An 18,865-nucleotide genomic window follows, 5' to 3' on the forward strand; every position below is an offset into this window, starting at 1 on the left:
GCTTTAGAATGAAACAGTGGGTGGTGTAAATATCCAACAATTTGAATTCTTACATGTCCGAATAATTTGACCACAGATTTATAAAGAAATATAATAAATGAAAGAGAAGGAGAAGAAAAGTATCATTTTGTCTAAAATTATTTTATCCTTATATTTAAAAAAAATTAAACTAGTTTGTGCACTAATGATTAAAATGTGGCAGTTAATTTTTTTCGTTTAAACTTAATTAAATAGTGCGAAAATGACCAAAATTTATCTCATCATAATTGTGAAACAAGGGCATGCATATTTTTGAGATAATATTATTAAACGACTAAAACAGCAAAGCTATTTAGTTAAATTTGACAGAAAAATAAATATATCTTATTTTATTTATAAAAAAAGTATAGAGAGACTGATTTAATATTTTTCGAAATATAAATAGATGATAAATATTAAATAATCTGTCTGAGCCAATCCAACCGAACAAGGTGTACAAAAATCCGAAATCCGAAATCCGAAATCCGAAATCCGAGAGACCCATGAGAAGCTCAAATCGCCTCAGCGTAAAATTTCGGCCCAGTTAGTTTTCATTATCTGAAATCGAGTCACAGGAATCTCAATAAATAGTACGAAAAGCCTCTAAAAAGAAGCAGCGCAGCGTTCATCCGTCCCGAATCGGTGCGCATCCATTCCAGTGCCCAATAATAATAATCTCCTCCTTTCGTTTTTCTAACTCGTTCTCCCTCTCTAGAGTAGAAACTAGAAAATCCACCGCCTTATACCAAGAGAAGAAAGCAATCTTGATCTCGGCTTCGTCCCTCTCTACATCGCGATGCCGAAGAAGCTGGGCACGAACACCAAGGCGGAAGCCGCCCGCGCTCGCCGAAGCGCGACGGAGGCGGAGCGCAAGGAGCGCGAGGCTCGCGAGAAGGAGGAGCAGTACTGGCGCGAGGCCGAGGGCAGCAAGTCCCGCGCCGCCAAGAAGCGGGAGGACGAGGCCGAGAAACGCGCCGAGGCGGCGGCGCGGCGCGCCGAAATACGCAAGATCGCCGAAATGGAGCAGCAAGAGCTCGAGCGCGCCGCACGGAAGCCGAATCCCAAGGCAACCCGCGTCTCCATCCCCGTTCCGAAGGTCACCGAGGTCGACCTCGCTCGCCGCCGGGAAGAGGAGCGGGCGAGGCTCGAGAGGGATGCTGAGGCCGCCAAGAAGAAGCATAGCCGCACCGCCGACGAGGAGGAGTACGAGAGGATGGTGCTGGTGAGTAATACTAATAGGGATGATTCCATCATCGAGGCGCACTCGTTAGAGGAGGCGATCGCCAAGATTGCCGTCACGGAACCGGCTTTGCCGGCGGATCGCCACCCGGAGAGAAGGCTCAAGGCGACTTTTAAGGTATATTTGTTTCTTGTTCTTGGTCTTTCGGGGTAGTTCTGTGGTTCTGTTCTTGGTTTATCGATTGATCACTATCAGTATATCTTTATCGCTTGAAACCCTAGGATAGAACCAAGGTTTCCTTTTGGCCTTTTGTGAAACTTGTTTGATTGCTAAAGAACTAGCGTAATTGGCCCTAATAGGTAAACTGATGAAGATATTTAGTCGATCATCCGTTACCAGTCTTATGGATGGAGGAGTATGCAAGAAGAAGTGGCATAAGTGCAGAGTATCTTAGATGATGCACAGATAGAAAATATATGGACATTCTATAGAAAGAATTAAGAAGTACTAATATTACCATCGTTAGTAAATTTACTTATTTAAAGATTTCCTCCTCAATCTTATGATATAAATTGAACTTTTATATAGTAGGCATGTGGGTGAAGTTTCCAGTGAATGCAATATTGAATTGTGTGGTACAACCTACTTGTCTATTGGCATTCTTATTTCCTGTTCCTGTGCACCATTAGTTTTCTACTTTAAGCTAGAATTCTTCAAAAATTCCTTATTTTCTTGTACATCCCTCTAAAGTTAATATTTGCATATATACTCTCTAAGAACAAACGGTTTTTGTATGTATACCTTTTGAACTCTTTTTTGTTTGTTTGTTTGCATAGATACCCTCTGGAATGAACTAACCGTTAATTTTCGAACAATTTAAGTATAAGAAGACAAAAATATTATTATTCTAGTTTTCATATATATATTTTTTAGTTAATGATACTTTTATCTTTTTTCTATTAAGTTATTAAGATTTTTAAACTTGAGAAGTACTGGAAGAGTATTTATGCAAATAACAAATGTTTTAAAAGGTATATATATATATATATATATATATCAACTTTAGAGTGTCCGATAAGCAAATAAGAGTTTTTAATGGGTATAAATGCAAAGAATGCTTCTCCAAATTATGGAAATCAACTGGGTAATCTTAACACTATTGTCTGTATTGGCAACTAGGGTCCATGCTTACATTGAGAGCTGCTGGAGGAAAGACTGGATTAAGTGATTGTTTAGAAAACAAAACCATATGGAATGCTTTACAGTTAGACAAATTAAGCAAAAATCTTGTTAAACGATAATTTGAAGGCCTGTTCCAAGTCTAGTTTCGAAAGATTCATTTTATTTAGTTCCGTTTGGTGTATCTCATGTAGGTTCAAGTAATTATTTTTGTTCTTTGTTCCCTATTTTCGTTCTGAGGCACTAAAAGTTTGCAAGTGTAAGAGAATTGATACTATTTAATGCTGCAATAAATGTATACTACATGTATATGTATGTTTATTTTTCTTGATGGCTGTCATAAGTAGGAGTTCTTGCATTGTCATAAACTATGATGGCTTGGACAGTAGTTAATAACTAACTCGTGTTATTCTTACAGTATCCTGTCAGTGGTATAAATAGTAATTTACTGTATCTTGAAACCTGTCAAAAGATGCATTCATGTAAAGGACATAGACGCTATAAGTGCACGTAGTATTTACTATTTAGTGTTATTTTCTTACTTTTCTTTCTCTTTCTTCCTCGAGTTTCCTATGACCTCCACTCATTTCTCCAATCTAAAGCAAATCTATCTCGCTGGAATTTTGGATCTGAATAATGATAGTTACAATATATCCTTTTACAATCCTACAGTACTTGAATGTGACCAATGGACCAATGTGGTTATGTTGAAGAGTTATAAGAGAAAAATGATCTCCAGTTGACATCTCTGTGATGGTAAATTTTAACTAAAAGTATAACAAACAACGAATAAAACATGAAGGCTGCTTACAGAACAGAAACAATTAATAGACAAATGTGGAGAATCAACAAGGATGTTGAGATAGTAATCTTCTTTGTACTTCACCTACTCGTTTTTATCAGCATTATGACCATGTTCCTGAAATAGTAGTTCCACACTTCAATTTTTTTTTCTGTTAAACTAATAATGTAAAGAAGCCATCTTTATTTGTTGTTATTTTATTCTTGTAAAACCCCTCACTTCTACTGTGATGGATCATCCCTCGCTGCAACGACATCCCATACAACTCAAGCAAATATTTTAGCATATTGATGGAACATGCATATCCGGTCGAAAAAAGATTATAGCATTTTGTCCTAGTGAATGGAGATATCTTTGGTGATCTGGCTAGATGTTATCCTATGGAGTGAATTGCCCAAAGTCTGTATAATGTAGTACATACCATCTTTTCTTGAAGAATTTATTTCTCAGTTTGTTAGCAGTGAATTATTGGGTGGAGCTGTAACATTTAATTTGTTTGCTATTTCTTTGATTTATGTTGTGTTTATTTTTATCGTCCAATACTTTTTCGTGATTCTTTATCATTTAAGTTCAATAATGTGTAATTCAATCTTGTTACATTTTGAGTGATAAATTTAGTTGTTAGTTACTGCAAGATAAAATAAACTTGAAATTGTGTTGTTGCATTTTGAGGATGAAAGGTTTATAACATCTTTATGCGAGAGAAGCAGACAAAGTATATATATTCTTATATGTATTTAAACTCAGCCTAGAGTGTTCATTTCTCTTTTGTTACTTTAGCTTCCTTTGAAGCTCTTCTGTTGACCTGTGCTTGTAGTTACCTTGGTGACTTGAGAACACCTGCTGACCTTGTGAAATATATGTAGGCTTTTGAAGAGGCAGAGCTTCCCAAACTAAAGGAAGAGAAGCCAGGTCTGACACTCAACCAATACAAAGATATGGTATGGAAGCTATGGAAGAAATCTCCAGATAACCCTCTTAACCAGGTATGTTTTAGTGGAAAAATAAAAATGTGCTTAGCTGCTTATGGATTGTGGACCTGGTTTCCTCTAATATTGATGCAGGCTTGTGTTTGTTGGGCTTCTGTTAAAATGTTTCTACCAATTTAGGCTAAAAAACTTGTTTCATTTATTTTAATTATGAAATGCTTTACTGGTGCTATTTTATTGATAATATTTTGGATCCGAAGAGAAAAGAGACAAATTGTTTGATCCACTGAAACACAGGGGAGATGTTTAGCATGTCGAGTTTAACAGTCAATATCATACTTGTGCTGTAGGCAAAATGCCAAGCAGGTGAAATTCTAGGCAAAACACAAGGCATCACTTTGATTGAATAATTTGAAAATTACTTTAATTGCACCTCCTTTTTCAATTTTTATTTGGAGTTAGTTGTAATTGGTGGTTGAAGAAGCCATGAATTGTTTTCTTTTCCTTCTTTCCACAAATACATGCATAAGATATGGGTAAGACTAGGTCACCAGATTGAGGATAGTATTATTAGGAGCTTTAGACGTTAGAGTTGTGCCACAGTTTGTTCTTCCGAGAACATTTCTTTCCACATCATTTGGCATTGATGGCTTAATTTTTATTTGCAGGTTGTTGCAGAGTGATCATATGGGATTTTTTAATAATCAAAGGCAAGTTTTTTGTATTTCATTGTATTGGTGTTATTTCATTAGACTTGCTAATTATTTGTTGCTCATTCAGGTCATTCAATCAATGCTGGAATCGACATGTACTAGTCATGGAGTTGCTTCCGTGGTGTTTCACAAATTTCACACTTGCGAAGTTTGAATATCTATAGTGGGTTATTTAAACAAGTAATAAGCATATGCCGGCACTGTATATTAGGAGAGTAAAGTGCATCTTGGAGCAATTTATTGTTTGTCTTGGAATGGCCCATAGCCTTTTAACGTAGATTACATGTTATAGATTAATGTGGGTTCTTGCATCATCGAATGTCTGCTTCTCATTGTCATTGGCGTTGATTGGCCGGTTTATTTATACAGTATGCAAGCATGCATCCTTTGCCTTTCATTTTTTTGTTCGACTTGTTAGCATCCACTGTCTAAATCTACTGTTTGTAGGACTGGTTATTGGATAAATAATAACTTGGGCTTATCTATATGTAGTATGATTTAATTGTAACATAGAATTGCTGGAATGTTCTTAGTTACTCTGATTTTTACCATGACAAGATGCCAAGCAGGTGAAATCCTACAGTATTTCTTTTGTCTTGCAATAAAGGGAATGAATCAGGATCTCGACCTGCCGGAAGTATTATCACCTCAAGCTATACTCGACTATAGCTATGTTTGAGAAACTATAAAAGTCATCTGCCACAGTAAGTTCTCTGCTCATTGTAGTAGCTACGGCAAAGCTTGAGCAAACGTTTAACATCTATTGATACATCAATTAAGCGCTCCTCAAGGCAGAAAATATCATTTTATAGTCGAAAGTTGTCAGACCCAGTAAGTTACAGATGACAGAATCTGCCACCTCAATACGGTTAGATATCAATATTTGCAAGAGCATTTCTACTATGTTATGAAGTTAAATAAGAAAGAAAAAAGATAGTCTACTATATGGCGTTTGGACACAATGTAGATGGTCGCTGTTTATTTAGTCATCAGTACTATAATGTCCACTCAGATCAACCAAATTCGCTGCACCCAAATAAATGACGTAGGGCTCAAAGTAGTGACATGCAGTTGTTCCAGACAAATGAAGCCACACAGGCATCAGATTACGGCATGCGCACGACACAAGAAGCCTGCAACCTGATCACTTTTGGGAATAGTTTGAGAAACCTTGGCGAAAAATATCTTAGGCCTTTCTCGAAGTCAGTTAAAAGAATCCATCTTCACATCCGTAACATCAAGCTGTAATATCTCAGCTTTGCAGCCTAATATGGAACCCATACTGTAGTAACAAGACAAATGAGTAAATAACTAAATTAGTTTATAATAGTATGCAACTAACTGGTAAAATTAATGACAATGTCATGATGGAAGGAAAAGTGGAGGAAAAACGACCGAACAGACTAATTTCAGTATACCCAGCTGAATTGTTACATTACATTAAGCGCTACAGGTACTACTGCCATATTATAAAAGAAAAGGTAAATTGACACTTGACCATCCAAAAGAAAAGGACCTACAAAAAGGACACACTAAAAATAATCTTGCACCACAATTGACAACAGTTTGCCACAAGAAAGCTAGCAATCAAGTAACGACCAGACCTCATGATCATATATGGTTGCTAACGAGATATTCAGCTTCTTATCATGCAGGATATTCAGAATTATAAGAAAAAAATACAGAGGGATGTTAAGTGCATATGCAAATAAAAGGACAAGATGAAGAATAGCAGCATGTGCTGTAAATACTAGATATAGCTATGACAGATCTCTCATCTCTGTAATGCTCACGGGAAAATAGCTGATATATAGATAATGTGTATGACTATGTGCATCTTTACCTTGGTTGGGTGCGTCCAAGATCTCCATGCACAAACTCTTTGATATATGTTCCAGCCTGGTATGGTAGAACACTTAATTAGAGCTAATAGAAAACAATCAGCAACCAAAGATCAAGAGAAAATTGTATGCTGCAGAAACATATATTTATGAGCCTGTAAGAAAACGTAGGCCACACAGTATGATCCAAAATATGCATATATTTCTCCACTGCTAAGTAATTGACAGGCACAGGAAAGATGATGCTCTAGTAAACAAGCTTCCTGACAATATAAAATGTAGCGTTAACCATAAATTTAGTATTTGTGGAGCCTAACAATAATTAAGACATCGCGAAGCATATCATCCCAACCTACGCTCTAACGGTCTAATGAGAGTAATGTTCACTTCTTTATCTTTTCTGAATTGCAACAGAAAGTTTTAAGTACAGAAGATAAAGGCATAAAGCACAACTTTACAACTGAAAGCAATATATGGAGAAATCTGTCAAGTAATAAAAAAGAACATGTACCTGAGTGCAAAGATGCAATAAAAAATACTGGGAGCTTCCACTGACTTTCTCAACCATCATCCTGGCCCAAAAAATAACATGGTAAGGATCATATGCACCTTTAATAACAGAACACGAGATTGAGGCACCTGTGGCATGGCATGCGCTGGCCAGCAGCTGACATGTGCCACAAGGCATGGCGCCTCCGCCTGTAAGAGGTGATCTGCAGCTGCAGATCATCTCTCAGAGGCCGCAGAACGGACATGGGATGCCAACATTAACCAGGCAGCAGCAACTAACACAGGAACCAAAAAGTGGTACGTTGACATTTGATAAGAACTGAAATCAATCATACCAATGTATGATCCTCTTACGCTCCAATGGACTTCGACGATGAAGCACCCTAACTGGAGTCTTTTGGAAAATTTCCTATGAAGCAAGAAAAAGGAATATGTCAATGAGATTTTGCTTTCATCCACTGTATGGAGAATATTCAGATATGCCATTTTGTTGGCATTAAAAGGAGACACACTTGAAGTTGAGAATAACATTAGAACCAAGAAATGTTGGTTTCAGGTGAATGTCATGTTTCCATTTGCTAGCACAGAAAATGTTCTAATATGCTATCTAGTAGTTTAATACTACTCACTGGATAACCAAATAAGATACGTATCGGATACGGATACGGGCCGGATACGGCCCGGATACGTATCCGATACGTTTTCAGAGTATCCTAAATTTAAATAATTAATTTTTATTTTCGGATACGGGGTGGATACGGCTGGATACGTGTTGGATACGTTTCGGATACGTTTTGGATACGTTTTGGGTTTAATTGGGTAATCGGGTGAGTTTAATTTTATAAACCCGTTAAGAAACCCGTTAAGAAATTTAACTTACCCACCCCCACCCCCCCCCCGTCGTTCCACCCCCAATTTGATATCTCAAACCGTGCCCTAGCTCTCCCTCTCTCTCTCTCTCTCTCTCTCTCTCGACGACGCTGCTCCCTCTCTCTCGCGACCGTGCCGCCGTTGCCGCTCCCTGTTCTCCCCTTCTCTCTCGACAAGCCACCGCTCTCCCTTCTTCCTCCTCTCTCTCGACGAAGGTATGTTTATTTCTTCTCTCGATGAACTAGCTTTTTTTTTTCTTCAATTTTCTTCAGTTTTTCCTCGATTTCTTCTCTGAATTTTTCATTTGATTTCTTCCCCTTTCCCTTCTTAAATTCTGTTTTAAGTTACTTTTCTCAGTTTTTTTTTTTCCTTTTCTTTTCTCAGTTTTTTCTCCTTTCTCTGAATTTTTTCTTCTTCGATTGTGCAGATTTCTTCTCTGATTTTTTTTTCCTTTTCTAATTTGCCTTATTTACAGTTTAATTAATTCTGTATGATCACTTAAGTATTGCATGTTTGAATTTTTTTCTTCTTCGATTGTGCAGATTTCTTCTCTGATTTTTTTTCCTTTTCTACTTTGCCTTATTTACAGTTTAACTGTATGATCACTTAAGTATTGCATGTCTGAATTTTTATTGCTTTAAACCTTCTCTAGTTGCTTAAGTATTATAATTCTGAATTTTCAGATTTATTCCATTATTAGATTCCTAGATTAGCTGGTTATATTTAATTTGAATGACATGAAATCATGAATTCATCTTCTTAAATATTAGTATACCAGTTAGAACTAATACTAATAGTTAGATTAGTACAGTGTAAGAACTTAGAATTTCTCTGTTTTATTTTTATCACAGATAAATGGCTACTGAAAGTATTAGTTCTAGTACTAATAGTGTGGCGGTAGATGAGAGTGCTCCGCTTTGGAAATATGTAACCAAATTAGAAAAGATGGGAGAAGGAGGAGGGAATATGAGGTTTCAATGCAATTATTGTCAGCAAATATACAAAGGATCTTATTATAGAGTAAAGGCTCATGTGATGAGAATTAGTGGATGTGGAATCAAACCATGCCCTAAAGTAAATAGTCAGCATATTGTGGAAATGAAAAGGATAATGGAGCAGGCTGAATTAAAAATAAAGAACTCTATGCCAAAGTCAGTACCATTGCCAATGTCAACTCAATATGGAACTTCTAGTAAGCCCCTTGCAACTTCTTCTTCTAACATGCCCTATGGATCAAAGAAGAGAAGGTCTGGAGAAACAGCTCTTGAGAAGTCATTTAATATGGCTTCTCGTAATCAATTACACAGTCAAATTGCTAGAATGTTTTACTCTGCTGGGTTACCTTTTCATCTTGCTAGGAACCCATATTATGTTAAGTCTTATACTTTTGCAACTAATAGTCAAATAGCAGGTTATTTGCCTCCTGGATATAATATGTTGAGAACCACACTTCTGCAACAAGAAAGGGCAAACATTGAAAGGTTATTGGAACCCATTAAGGGCACATGGAAGGAAAAAGGGGTTAGCATTATGTGTGATGGCTGGACAGATGCACAAAGAAGACCTCTTATCAATTTTTTGGCAGTGACTGAGAATGGTCCCATGTTTTTGAGAGCTGTAAACTGTGAAGGGGAGTACAAAGATAAATTCTTCATATCTAGCTTGATCAGTAAAGTAATTGAAGAGGTTGGAGCACAAAATGTGGTGCAAGTCATTACTGATAATGCCCCTGTTTGTAAGTCAGCTGGGATGCTTATAGAGGCTCAGTATTCAAATATTTTTTGGACTCCATGTGTTGTCCATACCCTCAACCTTGCATTAAAAAATATATGTGCATCAAAAAACACTGAGGGGAATGAGCTTGTTTTTGATGAATGCAGTTGGATATCCATTGTGGCAGGGGATGTGATGTGCATCAAAAATTTTATCATGCAACACTCTATGCGACTTGCCATTTTCAATGAATTTGTAAATTTGAAGTTGATTGCTGTTGCTGATACACGTTTTGCCTCAACTATTGTGATGCTGAGGAGATTCAAAACTATCAAATATGGGCTACAAACGATGGTTATTAGTGATAAATGGAATTCTTATAGAGAGGATGATGTAGCAAAAGCACAATTTGTGAAAGAGAAGGTTCTTGATGATATATGGTGGGACAAAATTGAATATATATTATCTTTTACTGAGCCTATTTATTCAATGCTGAGATTGGCTGATACTGACAAACCTTGCCTCCATTTGATTTATGAAATGTGGGATGATATGATTGAAAGAGTGAAAACAGCTATATACAGACATGAGGCAAAAAAAGAAGATGAAGAGTCAGCTTTTTACTCAGTTGTGCATAAAATTCTTGTTGATAGATGGGATAGAAGCAATACTCCTCTTCATTGTTTAGCACACTCATTGAATCCAAGGTAAAGTCGATGCTTAAAAATTTATTACATAGTTGTTTCTTTTGGTTTATAGTTTTGTTAATTTAACTTTTGTGCTCTTCTTACTAGGTATTATACCAATACTTGGATTAGTGAGGATCCAAACCGCACTCCTCCACACAAAGATCTAGAAATTTCTCGTATGAGAAACAAATGTTTAAAGAGGTTCTTTGCAAACGGAGAAGAGAGGAGAATTTTAAATAATGAGTATGCCAATTTCTCAACTGCAACAGAGGGTTTTGATAACTATGACTCTATTGAAGATAGAGATATTCTTGATCCAAAGAAGTGGTGGGTCATTCATGGTGCTTTTGCACCTAACCTTCAGAATTTAGCACTTAAATTACTCGGGCAACCGTGTTCATCATCATGTTGTGAGAGGAATTGGAGCACATATTCATTTATTCACACAATGAAAAGAAACAAGATCACTCCACAACGAGCAGAGGATCTAGTTTTTATCCATAACAATCTTCGTCTTCTCTCTAGAAGATCGACTGAGTATATGGAAGGGGAGACCAAAATGTGGGATGTTGGAGGAGATTCATTTGATTCATTCGATGGAGCGGGTATTCTTGAAGTTGCTGACCTCTCGCTTGATGAACCTGATTTGGAGGCTATTGTATTCACTGATGAAGGCAATGAGGAGACTGGCTTAAATGAAAATGAATAATTAATGTCATTGCCAATTACACTACTGACTTATTATTACTCTCATTTTGGTGTCATACAAATTGTGAAATGTTGGTGGATACTTTATAAACTTTAGTGCTATGACCTATGAGTCTATGAGTTACTCATATGGAATGCGATGATACTACTATTCTCATTTTGGTATAGATATTCAGTCATCTCCTGCAGACAAGTTTAAGGCTACCCTTTAAATTGCTGTACTACTTTTAGGAAGATCAAACAAATTCAAATAACTCATTCACACTTCCTACTAATCTTGCAAGAATGTGAAACACAGCCTACAAAATCTCAAGAAAATAAGGATGTGAAAACTAAAATTTGTCGTCTTGCGTAGTATTATTGCATGGCATCCAGGTAGAGGTAGAGGTCGAAGTTTAGAAGTGACTATGTACCAGTATCTTAACAAGATATCAGATGCCATATCAGTCCCTGTTCTTCTTATTATGAACACTGAACTTAACCAATCTATAGCTTTAACTTTCATGAAATAGTGAAGTTGTTGAGAGAATGCAAAGATTAAGAATTAGTTTTAGGCAATCAAGCCGGTAAAGGTAATTCAATTATGTTGATAGTAGATATATGCAAGCACAAAAAATTAGCTGGAGAACACATACATGTAAGAATTACAATCCAGAATTTTCTAGTCTGGTCTTAATTGTGAAGAGCTAGACATCACTCAGCCTTCAATCAAATATTTAACCTATTATCCTACTCTACAATACAAAAGATCAATATTTAGCACAAAGTAACAAGAGCACATACTGAGATAATATAGATCAGTCTACGAAGTAGAATAAAAACAAAAATACAGAGCTCAAGCGAGAACTGTAGAATCTGGATAGATCAAGACAAAGTTAACTGGTATAAATAGATGTGTATCTCACATCTGGTCACCTATGGACCTCAACATACCAATATCCAGTTTAGAATTATTGTTGAGCTATTATGACTTATTAGAGGATGGCAAGAAACAACATAAGAAAGTTTTCTTACACCTGATGGGATCAGCAGTCACACATCAGAATATGCTACACATGGAAGCAAACTCCTCAGGATAACTACAAGGAGGGCGGGTGAGCCCAGCACTAATTAGCAGGAATGTCGGAAATAAACAAATAAAATCTCACCATGTCCTTCAGAGAAGAAATAATCTGCAAGTCATCATTTGTTAAGGGGCGAGAAATCCATACAAGTGCAGCATACTGCTTCTACATAAATACAGCCAACCATTACATACACTAAATATCTAAGAAAACACACTTATTCAGCATCAATTCTGTTTAAAATACATTAAAGAAAACAAATGAAAACCAGCAGAAAGTACTAGCACAAAACCTGTTTCTCGGACTCCCCTTCACGCATCATAGCCCATCCTTCACTGCCGACCAATTTGAGGTTTCTCACTCTAACCTGTAATAATAAAGTGATAAGAACATAGTTGTATCCATAAAAGAGAAACTGTGTTTCTATAGGCTTTATAAATTTTGCAATCATCAAATAATGTTACTTTCAGAATCTTACATATTTCTTGTCAGAATTGTTTATCTTTTCTGCAATTTCTTGAATGTCAACACTAGATGGCACATATCGTGCATTTGAAACTTCCACTAAAAAAGGACGACCAGATCCCAACATCCGCACCTGCATAGAAGTTGTCAAGTCTGATTGCACATTAATAGAAAAACTTTAAAGCTAAAAAAGGTATCATACGTCAATATCTTCTCTGCCAGCAGCATGAAACTTGTAGCTGTCACCTCTACAAATACTACACACATTGTCCCCAACTATCTCCTACAAAGAAGGGAAAAAATGTTGTATCATAATGCTTTACAGAGGAAAGATAACTTTACAACTATGAATGTACTATACCTCAACAGATGCTTCTCCCATTCTTTCATCATCAATCATCCAACGTGACTGGCTCACCTTTCTAGAGAACTATACAAACAAGAAAATAAAATTGCAAGACTTGATGTATGAATGGCACCAGACTAAGTAGACGCATTCCAATTCTGCATGAAAAAAAATGATATCTAGGTCCCTTGTGTGACATTCTTTAGCTCATATGGTTTGCTATAAATCTAGCCAAAATAATGTGTTGTATAGCTATAACGAGTCAGACCGTATAAAACATACTAGAAAATTAGAAACACCATGTATATGTGATGATGGAGATCTGGAAAATCTCCAAAAAGAAAATATCAACTAACACCTCTTCAGAGTTCTTATATTAAACATAATTAAGTATGCAAATCAAACAAGTCAGAATTGAAAACAGGAATAACTCTGACCTAATTGATCAATAATAATTTCAGAGTCAACAATGAAATCATTCGTCAAACTTACACTCTTCTAGCAATAAATTTATACTCTATTGCATGGCATGTCATAATAAAGGATGCTAGAGAAGTAAGTCGACAAAATATAATTTTCTGAAGATTTTCTTATAGAAGAGTATAAAAAGCTACAAGGTAGTTGGATTTGACTGAGTAACACAATGTCAACTTTTGGAAATTATGTCTAGTGATTAATGAACTACAGTATTCTTCTATGTTTCATCTTATAAATGTTAAAGAAATATGGCAGTCTAAGTTTTGTCACTATCTTCAAAGAAGTCCAACTCTAGCTAACTAGAAATATATGATCACTAATTAAAATTTTCAAACCTTGCTTAACTCCTCAAGATGTGCATGATATATGTACTATTTGAACTAGATGTAAAAAATCACGTGACACAGATTTTGTCTAATATAATTTGCTTGTAAGGATAATTTTATGAGAATATAGAGAAGGTTATTTTTGCTTACATATCTTCATATTATTAGAAGCCAAAGTTGAGACAAATGAGATTCAAATCTAAAGTGGCAACTTGACATCCATAGCCACTTCTCTTTTCCGGATACAGATCCGAAAAAAGACATTAAAAATATTATAAACTTTGTCCCATGTTAACTTAAAAGGACAAATTGCATGCCAGATATATCCATATTTTGTCAATTAGTTAAATATATAGTGCACTGAGAAAATATGTAGGAAACCTTTGGAAATAGATTCTGATATGGCACCACCAATGCTCAGACCCTATCTCTATTATGTGGATATTGATAGGATCAAAATTCAAGCAGGATAGGCATATTTAAATCCACATGGCAAAACTCAGATATAGAAGCTAGATAAGACTGGTAAACTCTATTTAACTTCCTTTTTCTCAAAAACATCTGTTTAATTTCCTTCTTTCAATGCATTATTTGCAAGCTTTTTAAATGCACTTGCACCACCTATCTCCCCTCTCACTTATCTTTAAATTGTTAAATGCTTACTAATTCAAACACAAACAACGAGATAAGATGCAGGTAAAGGGAAATCAAATTTATAAATTTGAAAAAGAAACTGTTGATGAAAATGGTCTACGCTGGGGGTTACCAGCTGAGCCAGTGGCATGAAACTTGCTGCACCATTCTACTTTAGCAAAAGAAATCTCAATCCTGACATGATACTTATGAAATTAATCTGTAGTTAATTCTATAATTTTTACCAATATCCTTAGCACAAAGTTCCCAATAAAGCATGTCTGCCAACTGCCAACAATGAAAGGCAGACTGACACAAATGGACAGCATAGAGAAGGTTACAGTTAACATGCACACTTTAGATACTCTGTAGCATACCTTCAAGTATCTACCACCAATATATATGGGCATCCTAAAGCAAGTAATCCTGAGCTGACATGGTGTTGAGGCCTAAAGAAGAAAATTGAACCCATTAATAGTGATAATGAATCTAACAACACTTTGCAGTTCACATACACGTACACATTTGCTAGAAAGAAAATAACCTTTTCAGGTGGTGACTTAAACAACTCAGAGAAGTCGTTATCTTGCATGCCATCAAGGGCTCTGTGGATGACCACATCAGATTCATTGTGAGGATGTTTAACATCATCTTTTGATGTTCTCTTGTACGAATCACTATGATTACTCTCATTATCTACTCCCTCTGTTAGATTATTAACAAAATTAAGGGACACGTCAAAAAAAAGAGGATTTTGCAAAGTATGTGGAGCAAAGTAAAAAATCACAACTAATTATTTCTAGCAAAGGCCTAATGCCTGCTAAATACATAAACTATGTATTGTTGGCATAAAACTTGTCAGCAGATCTCAAAAATTACTCCATCGCAAGAACAGGTAGTAAAGTGTAATAGGCTGCATTGGCTTTGCGAATCATCTCACTTTCGATGGCAGCTTCACAATGTATATTGTAAAAGAATAAATCTAAATTGAAGGCCAAATGTTAATTTGCATGCCCTAAAGTTACGGAATGATCTGGTTTCTTCCTTGAAACAATTTGAATACTTTGAAGATTGGAAGAAAAGAAAAGAAAAAAGCTTCTCCAACTAAATAGAGGCTGCGGAAGAAAAGAGATAAGAGCTTCTTTCATCATATCGTCTCAAATGTTTACCTAGTAGCAACTAGCAAGTACCCCATGAAAGGTTGACCTTTTATATTTAGACTCGATATGTCTACCTATCTTTGGTAGAAAGGCTAAAAGAACATTAAATAACTTCTCAATATAGTGATGGCACTAGCTTATATTAATAGAATACTAGTAGTTGCCTTATATGCGTGATCAATCTACTTTTACAGTAAGATACCCTTGTGATCACTCATCAGTATACTTATTTCTGATGGTAATTGGTACATTGGAAAGCTATGAAGAAGATATATAATTACTTCTTCATGGTTCAGACCTATTATTGGTGTTGGGAATGTCTTCTTATCATAATATAAATTTTTTCACAAACAATTACTTCTTTTTGACCCTATCTCAACAAACACCAAAGAAAACTACTCATTCCCATGTTACTAATAGCAATTCCTTTATAAAGATAAAAGAACTACACATCAAACTAACCACCAACTAAATTGATATATCCTCAAACTCCATCAAGGAAAGCAATCATCTAGATCAATGCACTTCATTTAGAGAGAAATATATACTGTCAACTTTTTAAAAAAATTAGTTTAGCAAGAACAAAAGAAGCTGTTTCTCGATGTTACTTACTGTCTTCTGGAAATGTTATCATCCATACACAAAAAGTCCTTTTTAAACATAAGATAGCTTCTAAGATGATAACCATAAGAAAAACAATAGCTGCTTGTACAAAGGAAGTACTTCTTCAACCACCAAAATGAAAAAACTATAAAATACTACAAGCGTACCTATTTCTCTTTTCTTACAACCACGGCCATTTGACAAGCAACTCTGGAGCTTTATTGAAGCCTCAGAATGAGTATATGTCAAGCGAATATGGAATGAGTTGGTACCGCATTTAGCATTCTGCACAACTAGGCTCAAAAAGTTAAGAAGCCGTACTTAAACAGACACACTCCTTAAGCTAAAGGAGACATATGATGGTGAACAATACAAACTAAATAAAAGAAGGATAATAAGCATCTAGCACAATTGCGTTAACTACCATGTGATTTTCAAGTGCTGTGGTTATTGATAGTCTCAAAGCATCCTTCACTGACAGGTGTTCAGAAAGGAAATTGTCTTTAAACCAATCTTCGCTCTCATATCTTCTTCTCATATACAACCTATAAAAGTTGGCATAGTCACTAAAGGAGCTGAACATTGATGTTTATGTTTTCTCAAGCACAAACTGCAAATTTAGCTGGATTCACAAACCATTAAGACTAAATAATATGGAATAAGCAGACACTGAAGGATTGAAATAATATATCTGCAAGTTCATACTTGTGATCCAGAATATTGCTCTTTGGCTGTTTTTTTTATTGCTTGATTTCTCTCTTGATTTCATTACTTCTGCTAAATATTCCATACTTTTAATGTGATTTTGTATTTTTGTGTAGAAAAAAGGCATTCTTCCATGCATGATTCTCTAACTGTCTTTATCCTACAGATAGTTTAAGAGAAATGAATTACCAGACGGCACGTTCATTGGCTGATATAACTGGTGGCAGTGAGACTTCTAGCGAAAACTCATCAATTTGATGATTTTCTTTCTTTACTATGCCAGCTACTATAGAAGTGAGATAATCAACCGATGTAGTCTCTTTACAAGACTCCCTTATTTCTTGATCTTGGAGGCAGGCGAGTTGTAAGACTCCCAAGCAAATACAGCAATAGTCATCATTATTATCTGATTCTCTTGAAGTAGACAAACACCATTCATCTTTTGAAGAATCATTCTGATGAAAATTTTGTTCTTCAAGAAGCGAATGCAACACTGATGTTGTAAGAGAGGAACAAGAATAGGGAAGACCACGAACCCCAAATAAACGAAAGATGCATCGAACACAAACCTGCAATCAAGCAAAACAGGCAAGGGTTGAACACACTATTTGATGTCGTTTCACAAATTATTTCAATAGAGGTACACTGAAATCATGAAAACTACTGAACTTTAAAAAAAAAAAAGATGAACAAGTGCAGCAGAAACAATAAAAACTATAGTGTCCATGAGCTATCTATCTTGCTTCTCTTATATGGTGTAAATTCTCGAACAATTGTAGATCTGTTGGTAAGTGAACATGAATCACCAACACTATTACATTTAATAAATTATATGAGAACTATCAGGCTCCTATTAAATTCTTCCTATCTTGCTGGGATTGAGATCAGCATCTACATTGCCTTTTCACGTCTTCAATTCCCAAATACAGAAAAAACCTACCAATATGTTCCTTCCAGTGATCATCCAGTGTACTAATTCACCAAGTCCAAACTCCAAAGATTTTATTGCAAATATAAGTATCAACGCAATCTCATTATCACTCCCCTAAAATTCTTTAAAGTCTTCCGAATCAAGAATCCACTTCAAGATAAGCTCCAATAGATTTGAACCTTCTAATAGCAATCGTAAGCCAAACATCCTAACAACCACCCCCATAGAGCTAAACAAACCCTAGGTTATAGAAATCGAACAAAAAAGAATACATATTAACGAAAGGAAAAAAAAAAAAAAAGAACGAAAGAGAAGAGTAGAATGGCGAACCCCGACTGATAGCAAATCATCGATCGCGTTAGGAGGAGGAAGTGAGAGAACGGCGTGACGTAGGTTTCTCTTCTCCTCACTCTCGGCTTCTCCGGTTGCCATCTCAAAGTCGGCGCCGCAAGAAATGAAACACGAGTAGGGTGTCAAATCGGCTCGCCAGCTTGCGAGCCACTCGAGATCGGCTCGAGGTGGAAAATCGAGCTCGATTAATAAAATGGGTTAATTACATGTTGAGCCTCTCGACTATTTCTTTGTATTACTTTCACCCCTTAATAAAAATATTAGACAGATACATCCCTAAACTATGTAAATATATTATTAGACCCCCCTCTCTCAATATTTTATTATATTATATAATAAAAATATCTTGTCTTCCATCCCATATCCTCTTACAACTGTTTTAAATATATAATTTTTAAATCTGTCTTATCTAATTCCTTTAAAATCACTTCTAATGAGAGAGAGAGAAAAAAAAAAAAAATATATATATATATATATATATATATATATTATTTTTATTCATTTAATTAGAGAATTAATTTTTAATACAAAATAACTCCTTAAAGAAAAGTAGCATAGGAATTTGAAGTGATTAATGTTAGCCTTTTATTTTAGAGAAAATAATAATGATAATAATAATAATAGGCCGCTTGCCGCTTGGTGGGGATTGGAG

At 35.7% G+C, this 18,865-nt stretch overlaps 3 protein-coding genes across 4 annotated transcripts; 2 read left to right on the top strand and 1 right to left on the bottom strand.

The window, feature by feature from the left end:
• The first annotated feature begins 619 nt into the window (after positions 1 to 619).
• On the top strand, positions 620 to 5,132 carry LOC140762751 (uncharacterized). The gene is made up of 4 exons (XM_073100686.1): positions 620 to 1,375; positions 4,046 to 4,165; positions 4,777 to 4,818; positions 4,889 to 5,132. Exons 1-3 carry the CDS (start codon positions 815 to 817, stop codon positions 4,789 to 4,791), a joined length of 696 nt encoding a protein of 231 aa, XP_072956787.1. The 5' UTR covers positions 620 to 814; the 3' UTR covers positions 4,792 to 4,818; positions 4,889 to 5,132.
• Positions 5,133 to 5,636: 504 nt separating this feature from the next.
• Positions 5,637 to 18,384, bottom strand: LOC140763055 (uncharacterized). 2 transcript variants are annotated; one of them, XM_073101085.1, is made up of 15 exons: positions 18,193 to 18,382; positions 17,121 to 17,500; positions 16,651 to 16,771; positions 16,394 to 16,511; positions 15,008 to 15,168; positions 14,841 to 14,912; positions 13,043 to 13,111; positions 12,884 to 12,964; positions 12,695 to 12,814; positions 12,509 to 12,583; positions 12,301 to 12,381; positions 7,508 to 7,581; positions 7,174 to 7,234; positions 6,665 to 6,720; positions 5,637 to 6,103 (listed from the first exon to the last, which is right to left on the bottom strand). In XM_073101085.1, exons 1-15 carry the CDS (start codon positions 18,292 to 18,294, stop codon positions 6,025 to 6,027), a joined length of 1,650 nt encoding a protein of 549 aa, XP_072957186.1. In that variant the 5' UTR covers positions 18,295 to 18,382; the 3' UTR covers positions 5,637 to 6,024. The 2 variants fall into 2 exon arrangements, with proteins under 2 accessions (XP_072957186.1, XP_072957187.1); XM_073101086.1 differs by lacking the exon at positions 12,301 to 12,381 and having other exon boundaries at positions 18,193 to 18,384.
• LOC140763054 (uncharacterized) lies at positions 7,812 to 11,308 on the top strand. The gene is made up of 2 exons (XM_073101084.1): positions 7,812 to 10,462; positions 10,550 to 11,308. The coding sequence occupies exons 1-2, from the start codon at positions 8,898 to 8,900 to the stop codon at positions 11,151 to 11,153; spliced, it is 2,169 nt and encodes a 722-aa protein (XP_072957185.1). The 5' UTR covers positions 7,812 to 8,897; the 3' UTR covers positions 11,154 to 11,308.
• Positions 18,385 to 18,865: the final 481 nt, after the last annotated feature.

Source organism: Typha angustifolia, chromosome 7 (assembly GCF_048772165.1).
Source record: "Typha angustifolia cultivar Huaian chromosome 7, ASM4877216v1, whole genome shotgun sequence".
NCBI lineage: Eukaryota > Viridiplantae > Streptophyta > Magnoliopsida > Poales > Typhaceae > Typha > Typha angustifolia.

Excerpts from the sequence above, each read along its gene's own strand:
- LOC140762751 (XM_073100686.1), top strand. The coding sequence starts at position 815 with ATGCCGAAGAAGCTGGGCACGAACACCAAGGCGGAAGCCGCCCGCGCT. Across the intron at positions 1,376-4,045 it reads GGCTCAAGGCGACTTTTAAG|GCTTTTGAAGAGGCAGAGCT; the intron begins GTATATTTGTTT and ends AAATATATGTAG.
- LOC140763054 (XM_073101084.1), top strand. The coding sequence starts at position 8,898 with ATGGCTACTGAAAGTATTAGTTCTAGTACTAATAGTGTGGCGGTAGAT. Across the intron at positions 10,463-10,549 it reads GCACACTCATTGAATCCAAG|GTATTATACCAATACTTGGA; the intron begins GTAAAGTCGATG and ends TCTTCTTACTAG.
- LOC140763055 (XM_073101085.1), bottom strand. The coding sequence starts at position 18,294 with ATGGCAACCGGAGAAGCCGAGAGTGAGGAGAAGAGAAACCTACGTCAC. Across the intron at positions 16,772-17,120 it reads GCCAATGAACGTGCCGTCTG|GTTGTATATGAGAAGAAGAT; the intron begins GTAATTCATTTC and ends CAACTTTTATAG. Across the intron at positions 14,913-15,007 it reads TTAAGTCACCACCTGAAAAG|GCCTCAACACCATGTCAGCT; the intron begins GTTATTTTCTTT and ends TTTCTTCTTTAG.